General features: G+C 41.3%; 1 protein-coding gene across 3 annotated transcripts in view; it reads right to left on the bottom strand.

Moving 5' to 3' along the window:
• The window catches only part of LOC129839863 (potassium voltage-gated channel subfamily H member 1-like), a 61225-nt gene that overhangs the window by 16047 nt on the left and 31353 nt on the right, over positions 1-13825 (bottom strand). For all 3 annotated transcript variants that reach the window (XM_055907555.1, XM_055907556.1, XM_055907557.1), the window contains exon 11: positions 8346-8542. In XM_055907555.1, the coding sequence (XP_055763530.1) occupies positions 8346-8542 (197 nt within the window). The remainder of the gene's footprint in view (positions 1-8345; positions 8543-13825) is intronic.

Raw genomic sequence — 13825 nt, 5'->3', positions numbered from 1 at the left:
ATAATCAAATCAATGTAATACATTTGGAATTAATGCTGTAACACAACAACATTTGGAAAAGGTCAAGGGGTATGAATACTTTCTGAACGCACTGTATCTACCTCTCCAGTATCCCTGCACATGTATTGGAACCGACCCAGTATATTACTCATGTACTTATTTGTATTTTGTACGTATTGTGTTGTACTTCAATGTTATTTTAGTACTAAATTGATAATTGATTACTGCATTGTTGGGTTTTAGAGCTTTTGCAAGAAAGGCATTTCACTGTACTTGTGTACGTGACATTAAAAATGTAACTTTTAGTTTTCATGACGGGCTTCATCCATAACCATTCATTTATACGGTAATTGTGCCCGCACTACAGCTGTACTGTTCCATCTTCACCAAATTACAGCGCGACAATTACTCACCTGTAATATGTCATCTAATCACGGCTACAAGAAGTCGCCACATTGCCCATAACTGTCTCCATCTTTATCCGTCTCTAGGAATGTGGCAGATTCATTCAGGTAATATTATTTTGTTCATGACCATGACGGTATTTGAGATTCAGTATGGCTAACAAGAAAATGGGTCCATAGTCCATGTAGTGACAGATCAATCTCAGTATCTTGTGTTAGTAATAAGACCTTTCTCAGATCATGATTACATGTGGTCATGCCGACTGCAGAGGCTTTCCCCGGGAATCGTTTTGACATTAACCACGTAACCAATATCTTAATTACCCTAGTCGTTTTCATTTAGCCATTTCACCTGGTGAAATTGAATCGTGACAATGGATTAACATATGGGGTCAGGAGAATTTTAAAGTTCTTGGTAGTCGTATGATAAAACATAGATGAAGAACAAGAGAGTAATTGGTACATAATGCTTTGCAGAGGGGATTATTGTGGCTAGTTGTTTAATGTTATGAAACAGCTGGTCACGAAATCATGTCGATCAACGTGTTATTAGGAAATACAGCACAAATACTGTAGTCCATCAGATTATTGTATTAGATTTAGATCACATTTAGACTTGTATCCCAGACCCTGGTATCCCAGACCCTGGTATCCCAGATTTCTCACAAGACCAGTAATATTGGCTGAAACTTCACCAGCAAAATCTCCGTACAGTTCCTTAATAGAGACATCTTCGATTGGTGAAAAAGACATAAGAACCTTATAGAGGAGAGGGATTATTTGTGTAAATCCTGATGTGTGACGTCAAAAGATCTGTCCTGTGAAGCGACTGCAGACGATGCCGTATGGGGTATTGCCTCCTCAAGCGAGTCAGGGTCATTTCTCACACAGGAGATCATTATTGCACAGTGCGGCAGAACGGGTCCCGTGCAGCGGGGCTGGGTTTCAGATCGATCAGGGGAAGGGAGAGGCCGTGAGAGGGGTGGAAAGACAACGAAAGGGAAATAAAGAGGCGAAAAAGATCATGGGAAGAAGATGGAGAGAGACTGGTGATGGCAGACAATTACCCACCAAGTGTTTAATCAGCCTGGGGTGGAGAGGTGGTACACGTAGGATTCAGTGGAGGCTGATGGCTGGAACGGAGCGAATGGAATTGCATCAAACCATGTGTTTGATGTATTTGAAATGATTCCACTGATTCCGCTCCAGCCATTACCACGAGCCCGTCCTCCCCAAATAAGGTGTTACCAACCTCCTGTTATAGGATTTGTCTTTTGATCAAAAAGTTGGTGTTACTCATCTTCTGAACAGTTGTGTACTTTGTAGCTGTAGTAGCAGTAGTAGTCATTGTAGCACAACATGGAAGTGGTGGTATGTGGTAGTAGGTACTGTATTGTAGTAGTAAAGTATTTCCCAATACTATACAGTGAGGGAATATGATTGTAGTGTTTTTTTATCCCTGTTGGCTGGCTTCCACCATGCTGTGCTGGCAACATTACCAGGCACTGCTTTGACTTTGCCTTTAAAGGACAACTGTCTGGCACTGGTGGTCAATATTATGAACCGTGAACTATCTGATCAGCCAGTCAGAGAGGTATGGGTTTACCTCTCAAGGGTCTAGTTCTTCTTAAGGCTTTGTTTTTACTCCAGTCACCTTTGCTCTTTGTGGATTTCAGGCCCACGTTTTTTTTGTAGGACCACTTCATTTGTCAAAAGTGATATACACATGAAAATTAATTGAATGACAGATTACAAATTTCAATTCTTGGCGCATGGACAGTGATCGAACAAGTGACTAATGTCTCTCTGTTGTAACAATATATTCCCAGAGCTTGTGTGTTAATCTATTAATCACGTTATGTGCAATGTCCCTTGCTGCTGCACTCAACTGCAATACTGGAGGTCTTTCACACTTCCTGTTTCTCACCTTGACCTTATGAATTCTGGTACAGAAGGGATTTTTCCCCCAGATCCTCTTCATGGTAAAGTACAACCGAGAAGAGGATCTGACCATAGCCCTGAAGGAGTTTCCCCACTCACCACCTAGGTTACTTCCCCTTCTGAAATGTCATGTTTCTTTTTACTTTATGCAAATCTCAAGGGTCTTGGTTTGTGCAACATAATTTGGGAACAATTAACATCACTAAGGGGCAGTATTTCTAACCTTAAATCTGTGGGTTTGACAAACATTTTCATGCAAGTCTCCCACTGACATCAATGAATGATTCACGTGAAAGTAATGCATGCTTTTCCATACTTGGAATGGGACACCAACAGTCTAGATAAAGCATTTATGAATTGTAAACCTTCTTTTACCAGGTAAGTTGATAGAACTGCGAAAAGTTAGAGGGGCGAGGGTTGAGGTTGAATGAGTCATCCATAACTATTTAATGAATATGATGTAACAGTTAAATAAAGGTGATATTAAAGATTCATGCATACTTGACATCCATCTTGCAGGCACTATAAGACAAGAAGTTGAAAGCAGCTCTCTCGTCAAATGTAACCACTCCCTGTACTGTATGTCGCTTCGGATAAAAGCGTTTGCCAAGTGAAATATTTATATACACAACCGGTCAAAAGTTTTAAAACGCCTACTCATTCAAAGGTTTTTCCTTATTTTTACTATTTTCTACATTAAAAAATATATATTTTACCTTTATTTAACCAGGTAGGCCAGTTGAGAACAAGTTCTCATTTACAACTGCGACCTGGCCAAGATAAAGCAAAGCAGTGCGACAAAAACAACACAGAGTTACACATAAACAAATGTACAGTCAATAACACAATAGAAAAATCTATGTACAGTGTGTGCAAATGTAGAAGAGTAGGGAGGTAAGGCAATAAATAGGCCATAGAGGCGAAATAATTACAATTTAGCATTAACACTGGAGCATTAACACTCCTGCAAAAGAGCAAGAGGAAAAGTAACAATATGGGGATGAGGTGTGTGCTATTTACAGATTGGCTGTGTACAGGTACAGTGATCGGTAAGCTGCTCTGACAGCTGATGCTTAAAGTTAGAGAGGGAGATATAAATGACATCGCCGAAAGCTGTCATCAAGGCAAAAGGTGGCTACTTTGAAGAATCACAAATATAAAATATATTTTGATTTGTTTAACACTTTTTTGATTACTACATGATTCCATGTGTAATTTCAGATTTTTGATGTTTTCAAATCAAGTCAAATTTATTTATATAGCCCTTCGTACATCAGCTGACATCTCAAAGTGCTGTACAGAAACCCAGCCTAAAACCCCAAACAGCAAGCAATGCAGGTGTAGAAGCATGGTGGCTAGGAAAAACTCCCTAGAAAGGCCAAAACCTAGGAAGAAACCAGGCTATGAGGGGTGGCCAGTCCTCTTCTGGCTGTGCCGGGTGGAGATTATAACAGAACATGGCCAATATGTTCAAATGTTCATAAATGACCAGCATGGTCAAATAATAACAATCACAGTAGTTGTCGAGGGTGCAGCAAGCCAGCACCTCAGGAGTAAATGTCAGTTGGCTTTTCGTAGCCGATCATTAAGAGTATCTCTACCGCTCACTATTATTCTACAATGTAGAATTGTTTTTTTTTTATTAAGAAAAACCCTTGAATGAGTAGGTGTTCTAAAAAATTGTTGGCCGGTAGTGTATATTAAGCATTTTCACTTCTCTCACCTCAGATTATGCTGCAATGTCAATAGTTGCATTGCTATTACCTTTTTTAAACTAATAAATCGACAGCCTTGGAGACTTTTGATCATGTGTCATTAAATTTGGTTCATAAACTTGCATGAAATTAAGTTTCCAAAATAAATCCAGACTGCATATCTCAGTATCTCTGCGAAGAGCTCATTTCAGTTTGTAAAGATGGGTGTGTTCCTAATTATTCACTTTTCACAACCGATCTGAGTAAACCACCACAACAAAAACAAACTACACATATAGGAAGCTACTTCAATCCTTGTTGGTTGGTGAATCTGGTCCCGTCTCTCCAGTATATAGTTCATTCATTAAACTTACGTAACATAAACCATGTTTCCAACCACAGTTTTTATGCGAATAAAACAGTCATACTGTTTTTTTTTTTTAAACGACAGCTGTGATGGAAACAGGAAGTTTCGGTACAATTGTATAAATGCCGACCGATTTGTTCGTTTGACACGGTTGGATCTTTTATCAATAATTATGCGAGAAATGGCTGTGGAAATGCCTTTATACGGAAATATTGATATAATAACCATATCAAAGTAAACTTGGAGTCGCGATGACATGGTGTGTGGTCCTCCCACTATGGTTAAATGGGATGGAAACACATTAGACACATGAGATTATATTTTTATGTGTTACATGAAAACTTAAGCTAAGAGTACATTTTGTGTGCACTAGGTCATCACGCACAGATTTTTTTCCGCAACAAGTCACTTTGGTGGAAACGCCACTGCTGGGAAAATTTGCAAATTTTCTTTAAGCATATTTTTGAATATTCGCATGAAAATCTGTCACCAATTGGATGGAAACCAACAGTTGAAGTTGGAAGTTTAAATACACTTAGGTTGGTCATTGAAACTTGTATTTCAACCACTCCACACTCCACAATCCAACAAAACATCAACTTTGTGCATGACACAAATAATTTTACAACAATTATTTACAGACAGATTATTTCACTTATAATTTATCACAATCCAGTGGGTCAGAAGTTTACATACACTAAATTGACTGTGCCTTTAAACAGCTTGGAAAACTCCAGAAAAATGATTTCATGGCTTATGAAGCTTCTGATAGGCTAATTGACATAATTTGAGTCAATTGGAGGTGTACCTGTGGATGCATTTCAAGGCCTACCTTAAAACTCAGTGCCTCTTTGCTTGACATCATGGGAAAATCAAAAGAAATCAGCCAAGACCTCAGAAAAAAAAATTGAAGACCTCCACAAGTCTGGTTCATCCTTGGGAGCAATTTCCAAATGCCTGAAGGTACCACGTTCATCTGTACAAACAATAGTACGCAAGTATAAACACCATGGGACCACGCAGACGTCATACCACTCAGGAAGGAGACGCATTCTGTCTCCTAGAGATGAAGATACTTGTGCGAAAATTGCAAATCAATCTCAGAATAACAGCAAAGGACCTTGTGAAGATGCTGGAGGAAACAGGTACAAACGTATCTATATCCACAGTAAAACTAGTGCTATATCGACATAACCTGAAAGGCTGCTCAGCAAGGAAGAAGCCACTGCTCCAAAACCACCATAAAAAGCCAGACTACAGTTTGCAACTGCACATGGGGACAAAGATCGTACTTTTTGGAGAAATGTCCTCTGGTCTGATGAAACAAAAATATAGCTGTTTGGCTATAATGACCATCGTTATGTTTGGAGGAGAAAGGGCGAGGCTTGCAAGCCGAAGAACACCAACCCAAACGTGAAGCACGGGGGTGGCAGCATCATGTTGTGGGGGTGCTTTGCTGCAGGAGGGACTGGTGCACTTTACAAAATAGATGGCATCGTGAGGTAGGACAATTATTTGGATATATTGAAGCAACATCTCAAGACATTAGTCAGGAAATTAAGGCTTGGTCACAAATGGTTTTTCCAAATGGACAATGACCCAAAGCAAACTTCCAAAGTTGTGGCAAAATGGCTTAAGGACAACAAAGTCAAGGTATTGGAGTAGCCATCACAAAGCCCTGACCTCAATCCCATAGAGAATTTGAGGGCAGAACTGAAAAAGTGTGTGCCAGCAAGGACGCCTTACAAACCTAACTCAGTTACACCAGCTCTGTCAGGAGGAATGGGCCAAAATTCACCCAACTTATTGTGGGAAGCTTGTGGAAGGCTACCCGAAACGTTTGACCCAAGTTAAATAATTTAAAGGCAACGCTACCAAATACTAATTGAACTTCCGACTTCAACTATATCTACTGTGTCAATTATGCAATCAATGTATTTCTGAAATCAATATGACTTAGTATACTCAATATCAATATTTGACCTTATCGACATTCACTGTCTAAATGCCTAATCAGATAGCGTTAATGCAAAGTTCTATGAAAAATAGTGGTTGTCGACAGACATCAAAAGCTATTATGATGGGCCTCCAGAATGGTGTGAATGGTATGTTACTGATTCCATGGGCATAACCTACAGAAAGGGGCACCACGACACTATGGAGGAACCAGGGTCATGTTTATTAGGGCACACGATAGAAAACAACAACGAGCGTTTCTAATTGGACAGGTCGAGGTAGTTCTTCAATTTGGTGCCTAATGATCACTGCCCTGTATCATACCTCACAGCAGGTTCTAGCATTAGCCAAATCAACCCCTGTGGTTACCTAACCTGAAAAGTACGGTGGATTAGTGGCTGCCTGAAGTAAACAAAGCAATAACCTTGATGTCCGCGAGAAACCGCATGCACCACGGCTAAGGGTGCCAATCGTGACCAACCATAATAGGATATGCGGTAAAAGTGAGTCATCGTATTAGCCAACATGACCTCTATTGCCTAACATATACTCAAGTTTGAATTGCATGATGACGACAAGGACAGAGGATTGCATCTTGATGAATCAACAGCACCTCCTGATGAATAAGCTATGTGCTCCTTGTCAATATGCTGTGGTTTTCCTCAGCAAAGTTGAATCAATTTCAGTACTTGATGTTTTATCGGAAATGCTGTGGGTTTTCAGTGATGTTCTCAGTTGACAAGTTCTGAGTGTTTGAGTGGGTGTAAAAAGTCAATGAAGAAACACGCTCATCACTACCATGGTTAAAGGCTAGAAGATTATAGCACTGATATTCAGATCGATAAGACATTGCGGGCCATCTGTAAAAAGAAATGCAACATAAAAAAAAGAATCAAGAAATCTGCATCAATAATAATCTGTCAAATTATGCATTTTTAATATACTATTCAAACACCATGATGATTGTCATATTGCTAATGAGCCCACCTTACAATTCCCGCTAAGTGGGTTAACCCTATTGGAGCAATGTGTAGCGTGTCTTTAACACAAGCGACCTGGGTTGATGTAGCTGGAGTCCGGAGTTGATACTTTGTTTAGAGGCCTTATCATTTCACAGGTAAAAACGACAGAAACAAAAGAGACAAGGACATTTTTGATAAAAATGGAGGACAAGGTGAACCCATTATTGAGTAATTACTCAACATTTGTCAAATATCACTTTGTGCATTTTACTTGTCCCTGAAAGGAAATATTGTACTATGCAATACAAAGACCGGGAACTGGCCACCATTTCGATCTCAAATCCTTTTGGTCCAAGAAAGTTCTTTTGAGACACATTTCACAGAGAACCAATCGTGGTGTGACCTCGTCCCCAGCTATTGCGAGCATTTGGGCGGATGTGTCTGGGAATGAGATGAACTACGGTGAAACAGCAAGGCCAGAGTCACAAATGAAGTGTGAGACAGTACAACTGACTCTGCATGATGAAGGTAGAGAAGGTAGACTCAGCAATGACATCAGTTTTGGCAGATTGTTGTCGTTTATGCCTGTAAGGCAGAAGTAATTTTTTTAAGCTGTTGTTCATGTCTAGCCAAAAGTTGACCCACTGTGTTTGATGATGAAATATTGCTGAGTCTATCTTGAAGCAGGTCCCATAAAGAGAATATGCCACACCCACCAAAAAAAGCATGCTTTGAGAAAGATCAATTGAGGTTGAAGTGTCAGCTTTTTTAAATAAATAAGAGCACCATTCATTGAGGGAGATGCCATCCTCTTTGCTTTGTTGTACTACAGGACACAGAGAGATCTCTGTGCCAATATTCTTAAATAGCTCTCGTTTCCCTCCAGACCACTGTTCAGAAAGGGCTGGATAGGTGAAAAACAAATAACTTAGGAGTCTATCCAATCTTTTTGCCAATCAATAAGATATTGGAGACCATCGAGACACAGTCAGAGAGAGAGCAATGCCCCCGGGCAGCTTACCCTCTTTCTGAGGTTATAGGTGAGCAGCAGGTTGCGGGAGAAGTGGTTGGAGAAGGCCGTGTAGAACTCCAGAACTTTCTGCAGAGCGTCACGCTTGATGACGTGGAGGTCGCAGTAAGTCAAGGCCCGAACGTTGGCGCAAGCCTGGGCGAGGGTCACCTCCTTCCAGAAGACGTCCCCAAACACGTCTCCCTTTCCTGTGAAGATAAAAACGGGGGATAGAAAGGGGAGAGATAAATAGTGAGGTGAATGATGACAAGGGAAACCCCATCCATCCACAATGATATGAATCTAACTGCCATGAAGCTAATCTTGCAGCCTTTCATGGTAATACAAAGTAAAAAGCCCAAGGTCATACTTCTATGCTGAAATGTGCTTTAATTGCAAACTGCCTGTACAATGTTAACAAACAAAAAAATTGACCATTGAAAAAAAGTGCATTATGTAATTGGTCATTTAAAAAATATCTAGTTTGAGACCAACGGGGGGAAATGATACACAGTGCATTTGTGATACCAATTGTAGAAGCCTCGTCGCCTACAAGGCAAACTGACGCTGTACTGAACTGTAAAACAACATATTGCACCTCTTACTAATGTAAAGCTGCATCCCTCACTCCACCAAGCTCCTACTTTTCTGGAAACAGATCTAAAAAAGTATTAGCCAAGACTCTATAAGCCATGGTTATTAACACATATGCAGACCTTTTGTTTTTCACACATAAAAATACAAATCTGTCCCTTTCCAGTGTCCAAATTGAATTGATGAAATGCATCAGACAGCTTATGGGAGCTTTTGGAGTTACAGTACAAAATCAAATTGTATTGGTCACATACACATGGTTAGCAGATGTTAATGCGAGTTTAGCGAAATGCTTGTGCTTCTAGTTCTGACAGTGCAGTAATATCTAACAAGTAATCTAACAATTGCCCAACAACTACCCATTTCAGTTTGTCCGTGATGTGTACGCCGAGGAACTTAAAACTCACCACCTTCTCCACTGCTGTCCCGCCAATGTGGATCATCTCCTTTGTTTTGTTGACGTCGAGTGAGAGGTTGTTTTCCTGACACCACACTCCGAGTGCCCTCACCTCCTCCCTGTAGGTTGTCTCGTCGTTGTTGGTAATCAAGCCCACTGCCGTTGTGTCGTCTGCAAACTTGATGATTGAGTTGGAGGCGTGCATGGCCACGCAGTCGTGGGTGAACAGGGAGTACAGGAGAGGGCTGACCACGCACCCTTGTAGGGCCCCAGTGGAAGGTCAGCGAAATGGAGATGTTGTTTTCTACCTTCACCACCTGTGGATGGTCCGTCAGAAAGTCCAGGACCCAATTCTACAGGGCGTGGTTGAGACCCAGGGCCTCCAGCTTGATGATGAGCTTGGAGGGTACTGTTGAATGCTGAGCTTTAGTCAATGAACAGCATTCTTACATAGGTATTCCTCTTGTCCAAATGGGATAGGGCGGTGTGCAGTGTGATGGCAATTGCGTCATCTGTGGACCTGTTGGGGCGGTATGCAAACTGAAGTGGGTCTAGGGGGGCTCGGTAAGGTGGAGGTGATACGATCCTTGACTAGTCTCTCAAAGCACTTCATGATGACAGAAGTGAGTGCTACGGGGCGGTAGTCGTTTAGTTCAGTTATATTTGCCTTCTTGGGTACTGGAACAATGGCAGCCATCTTGATGCATGTGGGGACAGCAGACTGGGATAGGGAGCATTTGAATATGTCCGTAAACACACCAGCCATCTGGTCTGCGCATGCTCTGAGGACGCGGCTGGGGATGCCGTCTGGGCCAGCAGCCTTGCGAGGGTTAACACGTTTAAATGTTTTACTCACGTCGGCCACGGAGAAGGAGGGGCGCAGTCCTTCTTAGCGGGCCGCGACGGTGGCACTGTATTATCCTCAAAGTGGGCAAAGAAGGTGTTTAGTTTGTCTGGAAGTGTGACGTCAGTATCCGTGACGTGGCTGGTTTTCTTTTTGTAGTCTGTAATATCCTGTAGACCCTGCCACAAACGTCTTGTCTCTGAGCCGTTGAATTGCGACTCCACCTTGTCCCTGTACCAACATGTCGCTTGTTTGATTGCCGTGAGGAGGGAATAACTACACTGTTTATTTTCAGCCATGCGGTTGTTCGCGCTTTCAGTTTTGCACGAATGACGCCATCCATCCATGGTTTCTGGTTTGGGTAGGTTTTAATAGTCTCAGTGGGTACAACAGCTCCAATGCACTTGTTAATGAACTCAATCACCGAATCAGCGTATAGGTCGATGTTGTTCTGAGGCTGACCGGAACATATTCCAGTCCACGTGATCAAAACAATCTTGAAGCGTGGCTTCCGATTGGTCATACCAGAGATGAATGGTTTATTGTCACTGGTACATCCTGTTTGAGTTTCTGCCTACAAGACGGTAGGAGCAAGATGGCGTTGTGGTCGGATTTTCTGAAGGGAGGCTTTGTATGCATCGCGGAACTTGTCAAGTGTATTACCCCTGCGCATAGTGCAATCAATATGCTGATAGAATTTAGGTAACCTTGTTCTCAAATTTTCTTTGTTAAAATCCCCAGCAACAATAAATGCAGCCTCAGGATATATGGTTTCCAGTTTACATAAATTCCAGTGAAGTTCCTTGAGGGCTGTCTTGGTGTCTGCTTGAGGGGGAATGTACACAGCTGTGACTATAACTGACAAGAATTCTCTTGGTAGATAAAATGGCCGGTATTTGATTGTAAGGAATTCCAGATCGGGTGAGCAAAAGGACTTGAGTTCCTGTACGTTGTTATGATTACACCATGAGTCGTTAATCATATAGCATACACCCCCGCCCTTCCTCTTCCCAGAGAGGTGTTTATCTGTCGGCACGATGCATGGAGAACCCCGGTGGCTGAAACGATTCCGACAACATATCCCGAGAGAGCCATGTTTCCGTGAAACAGAGAATGTAACAATCTCTGATGTCTTTCTGGAAGGCAACCCTTGCTCAAATTTCATCTACCTTGTTGTCAAGAGACTGGACATTGGTGAGTAGTATACTCGGGAGCGGTGGGCGATGTGCACGTCTACGGCCACTCCATCTGCCCCTTCTGCTTCACCGTTGTTTTGCGTCGGCTACTGGGATTCGATCCATTGTCCTGGGTGGTGGTCCGAACAGAGGATCCGCTTCGGGAAATTCGTATTCCTGGTCGTAATGTTGGTAAGTTGATGTTGCTCTTATATCCAATAGTTCTTCACAGCTGTATGTAATAAGACTTAAGATTTCCTGGGGTAACAGTGTAAGAAATAATACATAAAAAAACGAAATACTGCATAGTTTCCTCAGCATTTGGAGATGTACAATACAGCTTTGAATGACTGGGTAAATAAAGCTTTGTGAATAAAATAGACTGGAGGAAAAATATATACTGAACAAAAATATAAATGCAACATGTAAAGTTTTGGTTCCATGTTTCATGAGCTGATATAAAAGATCCCAGGAATGTTCCATACACACAAAAAGCATATTTCTCTCAAGTGTTGTTTACATCCCTGTTAGTGAGCATTTCTCCTTTGCCAAGATAATCCATCCACCTGACAGGTGTGGCATATCAAGAAGCTGATTAAACAGCATGATCATTACACGGGTGCAACTTGTGTTGGGAACAATAAAAGGCCCATCTAAAATGTGCAGTTTTGCCACAATTGTCTCAAGATGAGGGAGCGTGCAACTTGCATGCTGACTGCAGGAATGTCCACCAGAGCTGTTACCAGATAATTGAACTTTAATTTCTCTACCATAAGCCGCCTCCAACATCATTTTAGAGAATTTGGCAGTACATTCAATCAGCCTGACAACTGCAGACCACATGTAACCACGCCAGCCCAGGACCTCCACATCCAGCTTCTACACCTGCTGGATCGTCTGAGACCAGCCACCCGGACAGCTGTTGAAACTGAGGAGTATTTCTGTCTGTAATAAAGCCCTTTTGTGGGGAAAAACTCATTCTGATTGGCTGAGCCTGGCTCCCAAGTGGGTGGGCCTATGCCCTCTCAGGCCCATCCATGGCTGTGCCCCTGCCCAGTCATGTGACATCCATAGATTAGGGCCTAATGAATTTACTTCAATTGACTGATTTCCTTATCTTAACTAACTCAGTAAAAATAATTGAAATTGTTGCATGTTGCGCTTATATTTTTGTTCAGTATAAAGGGGGAGAATTCTTTATTTTAAAAACAAGACATGTATGACTGAAATTTACTGTTTCGGACCAACCGGTCACTCACAACAAAGAACTGTATACAGCTTTGAACGATGTTTGGACTTTAAGGGTTATTTGCATGTGGAAATGTTGCATAATGCCTGTTAGATGTATGTAGTAGATTTCCGCCTAAATAAATAATACATTTTGGGTATGTCCATCATGAGACGGACATAAACAATAAGTAGTAATGCCACATACTCCAAGAAAGATAAAAATCTCCCCTTTTCTAGTAAAAATGTATTGCTGAGGTGTACTCACTTTTGAGGACACAAGCTCAATTATATGAAATATTATGATGTAGTTCCTATTCAACATAACTTAATGAATAGGGCTTGAAATGACTTACATGCTTTCTTAAAAACTTATTGTCAATAGGGGGGCGCTGTTTTCACTTTGGAAAAAATCGTGCCCAAATTAAACGGCCTTGTACTCTGTTCTAGATCATACAATATGCATATTATTATTACTATTGGATAGAAAACACTCAGAAGTTTCTAAAACTGTTTGAATTATATTTGTGAGTAAAACAGAACTCATTTGGCAGCAAACTTCCATACAGGAAGTGAAAAATCTGAAAACGAGGCTCTGTTTCAGGGCCTGCCTATTCAGCTGGCTTTTATTTATCGATATGTATGCACTTCATACGCCTTCCACTAGATGTCAACAGGCAGTGGAAGGTTGAATGGTGTGTCTAGCTTGATCTGAGGCCGAATAAGAGCTTTTGGAGTGGCAGGTCCGGTATTTTGTTTGTTTACGACGGCGTGCGGGGGACCTCGGACATTGTCTTCTGAAGAGCGTTCGGTATACACGGCAAAATGCTCCGGCTCTGATTTTATTTGATACATATGAGAAAAACATCATAAAGTAGGATTTTTCAACCGAGTTTGATCAGTTTATTCAACGTTTATTGGGAATTTTGGAATTTTTCGTTCCATGCGTCAAGAGATGATGGACACGTGAGCTCGACATGGCTAGCCAAAGTTGCTAATTCGACAGAAGAAATGGACATTCTAAAACCATACAACGATTTATTCTGGACCTAGGACTACTTGCACAACATTCTGATGGAAGAACAGCAAAAGTAAGAGAATATTTAGGATGTTATTTCCTATTTCTGTGTAATATGTTTCCTATTCTCCGCCGTGTTGGTGAGCGCTGTCTCACAATAACGCATGCTGTATGTTGTGGTAAAGTTATTTTTAAAAATCTAACACAGCGGTTGCATTAAGAACCAGTGTATCTTTC

The sequence above is a fragment of the Salvelinus fontinalis genome, chromosome 40 (genome assembly GCF_029448725.1).
Source record: "Salvelinus fontinalis isolate EN_2023a chromosome 40, ASM2944872v1, whole genome shotgun sequence".
NCBI lineage: Eukaryota > Metazoa > Chordata > Actinopteri > Salmoniformes > Salmonidae > Salvelinus > Salvelinus fontinalis.
Note: the sequence above shows the minus strand (reverse complement) of the source record. Positions and strands in the feature narration are given on the sequence as shown.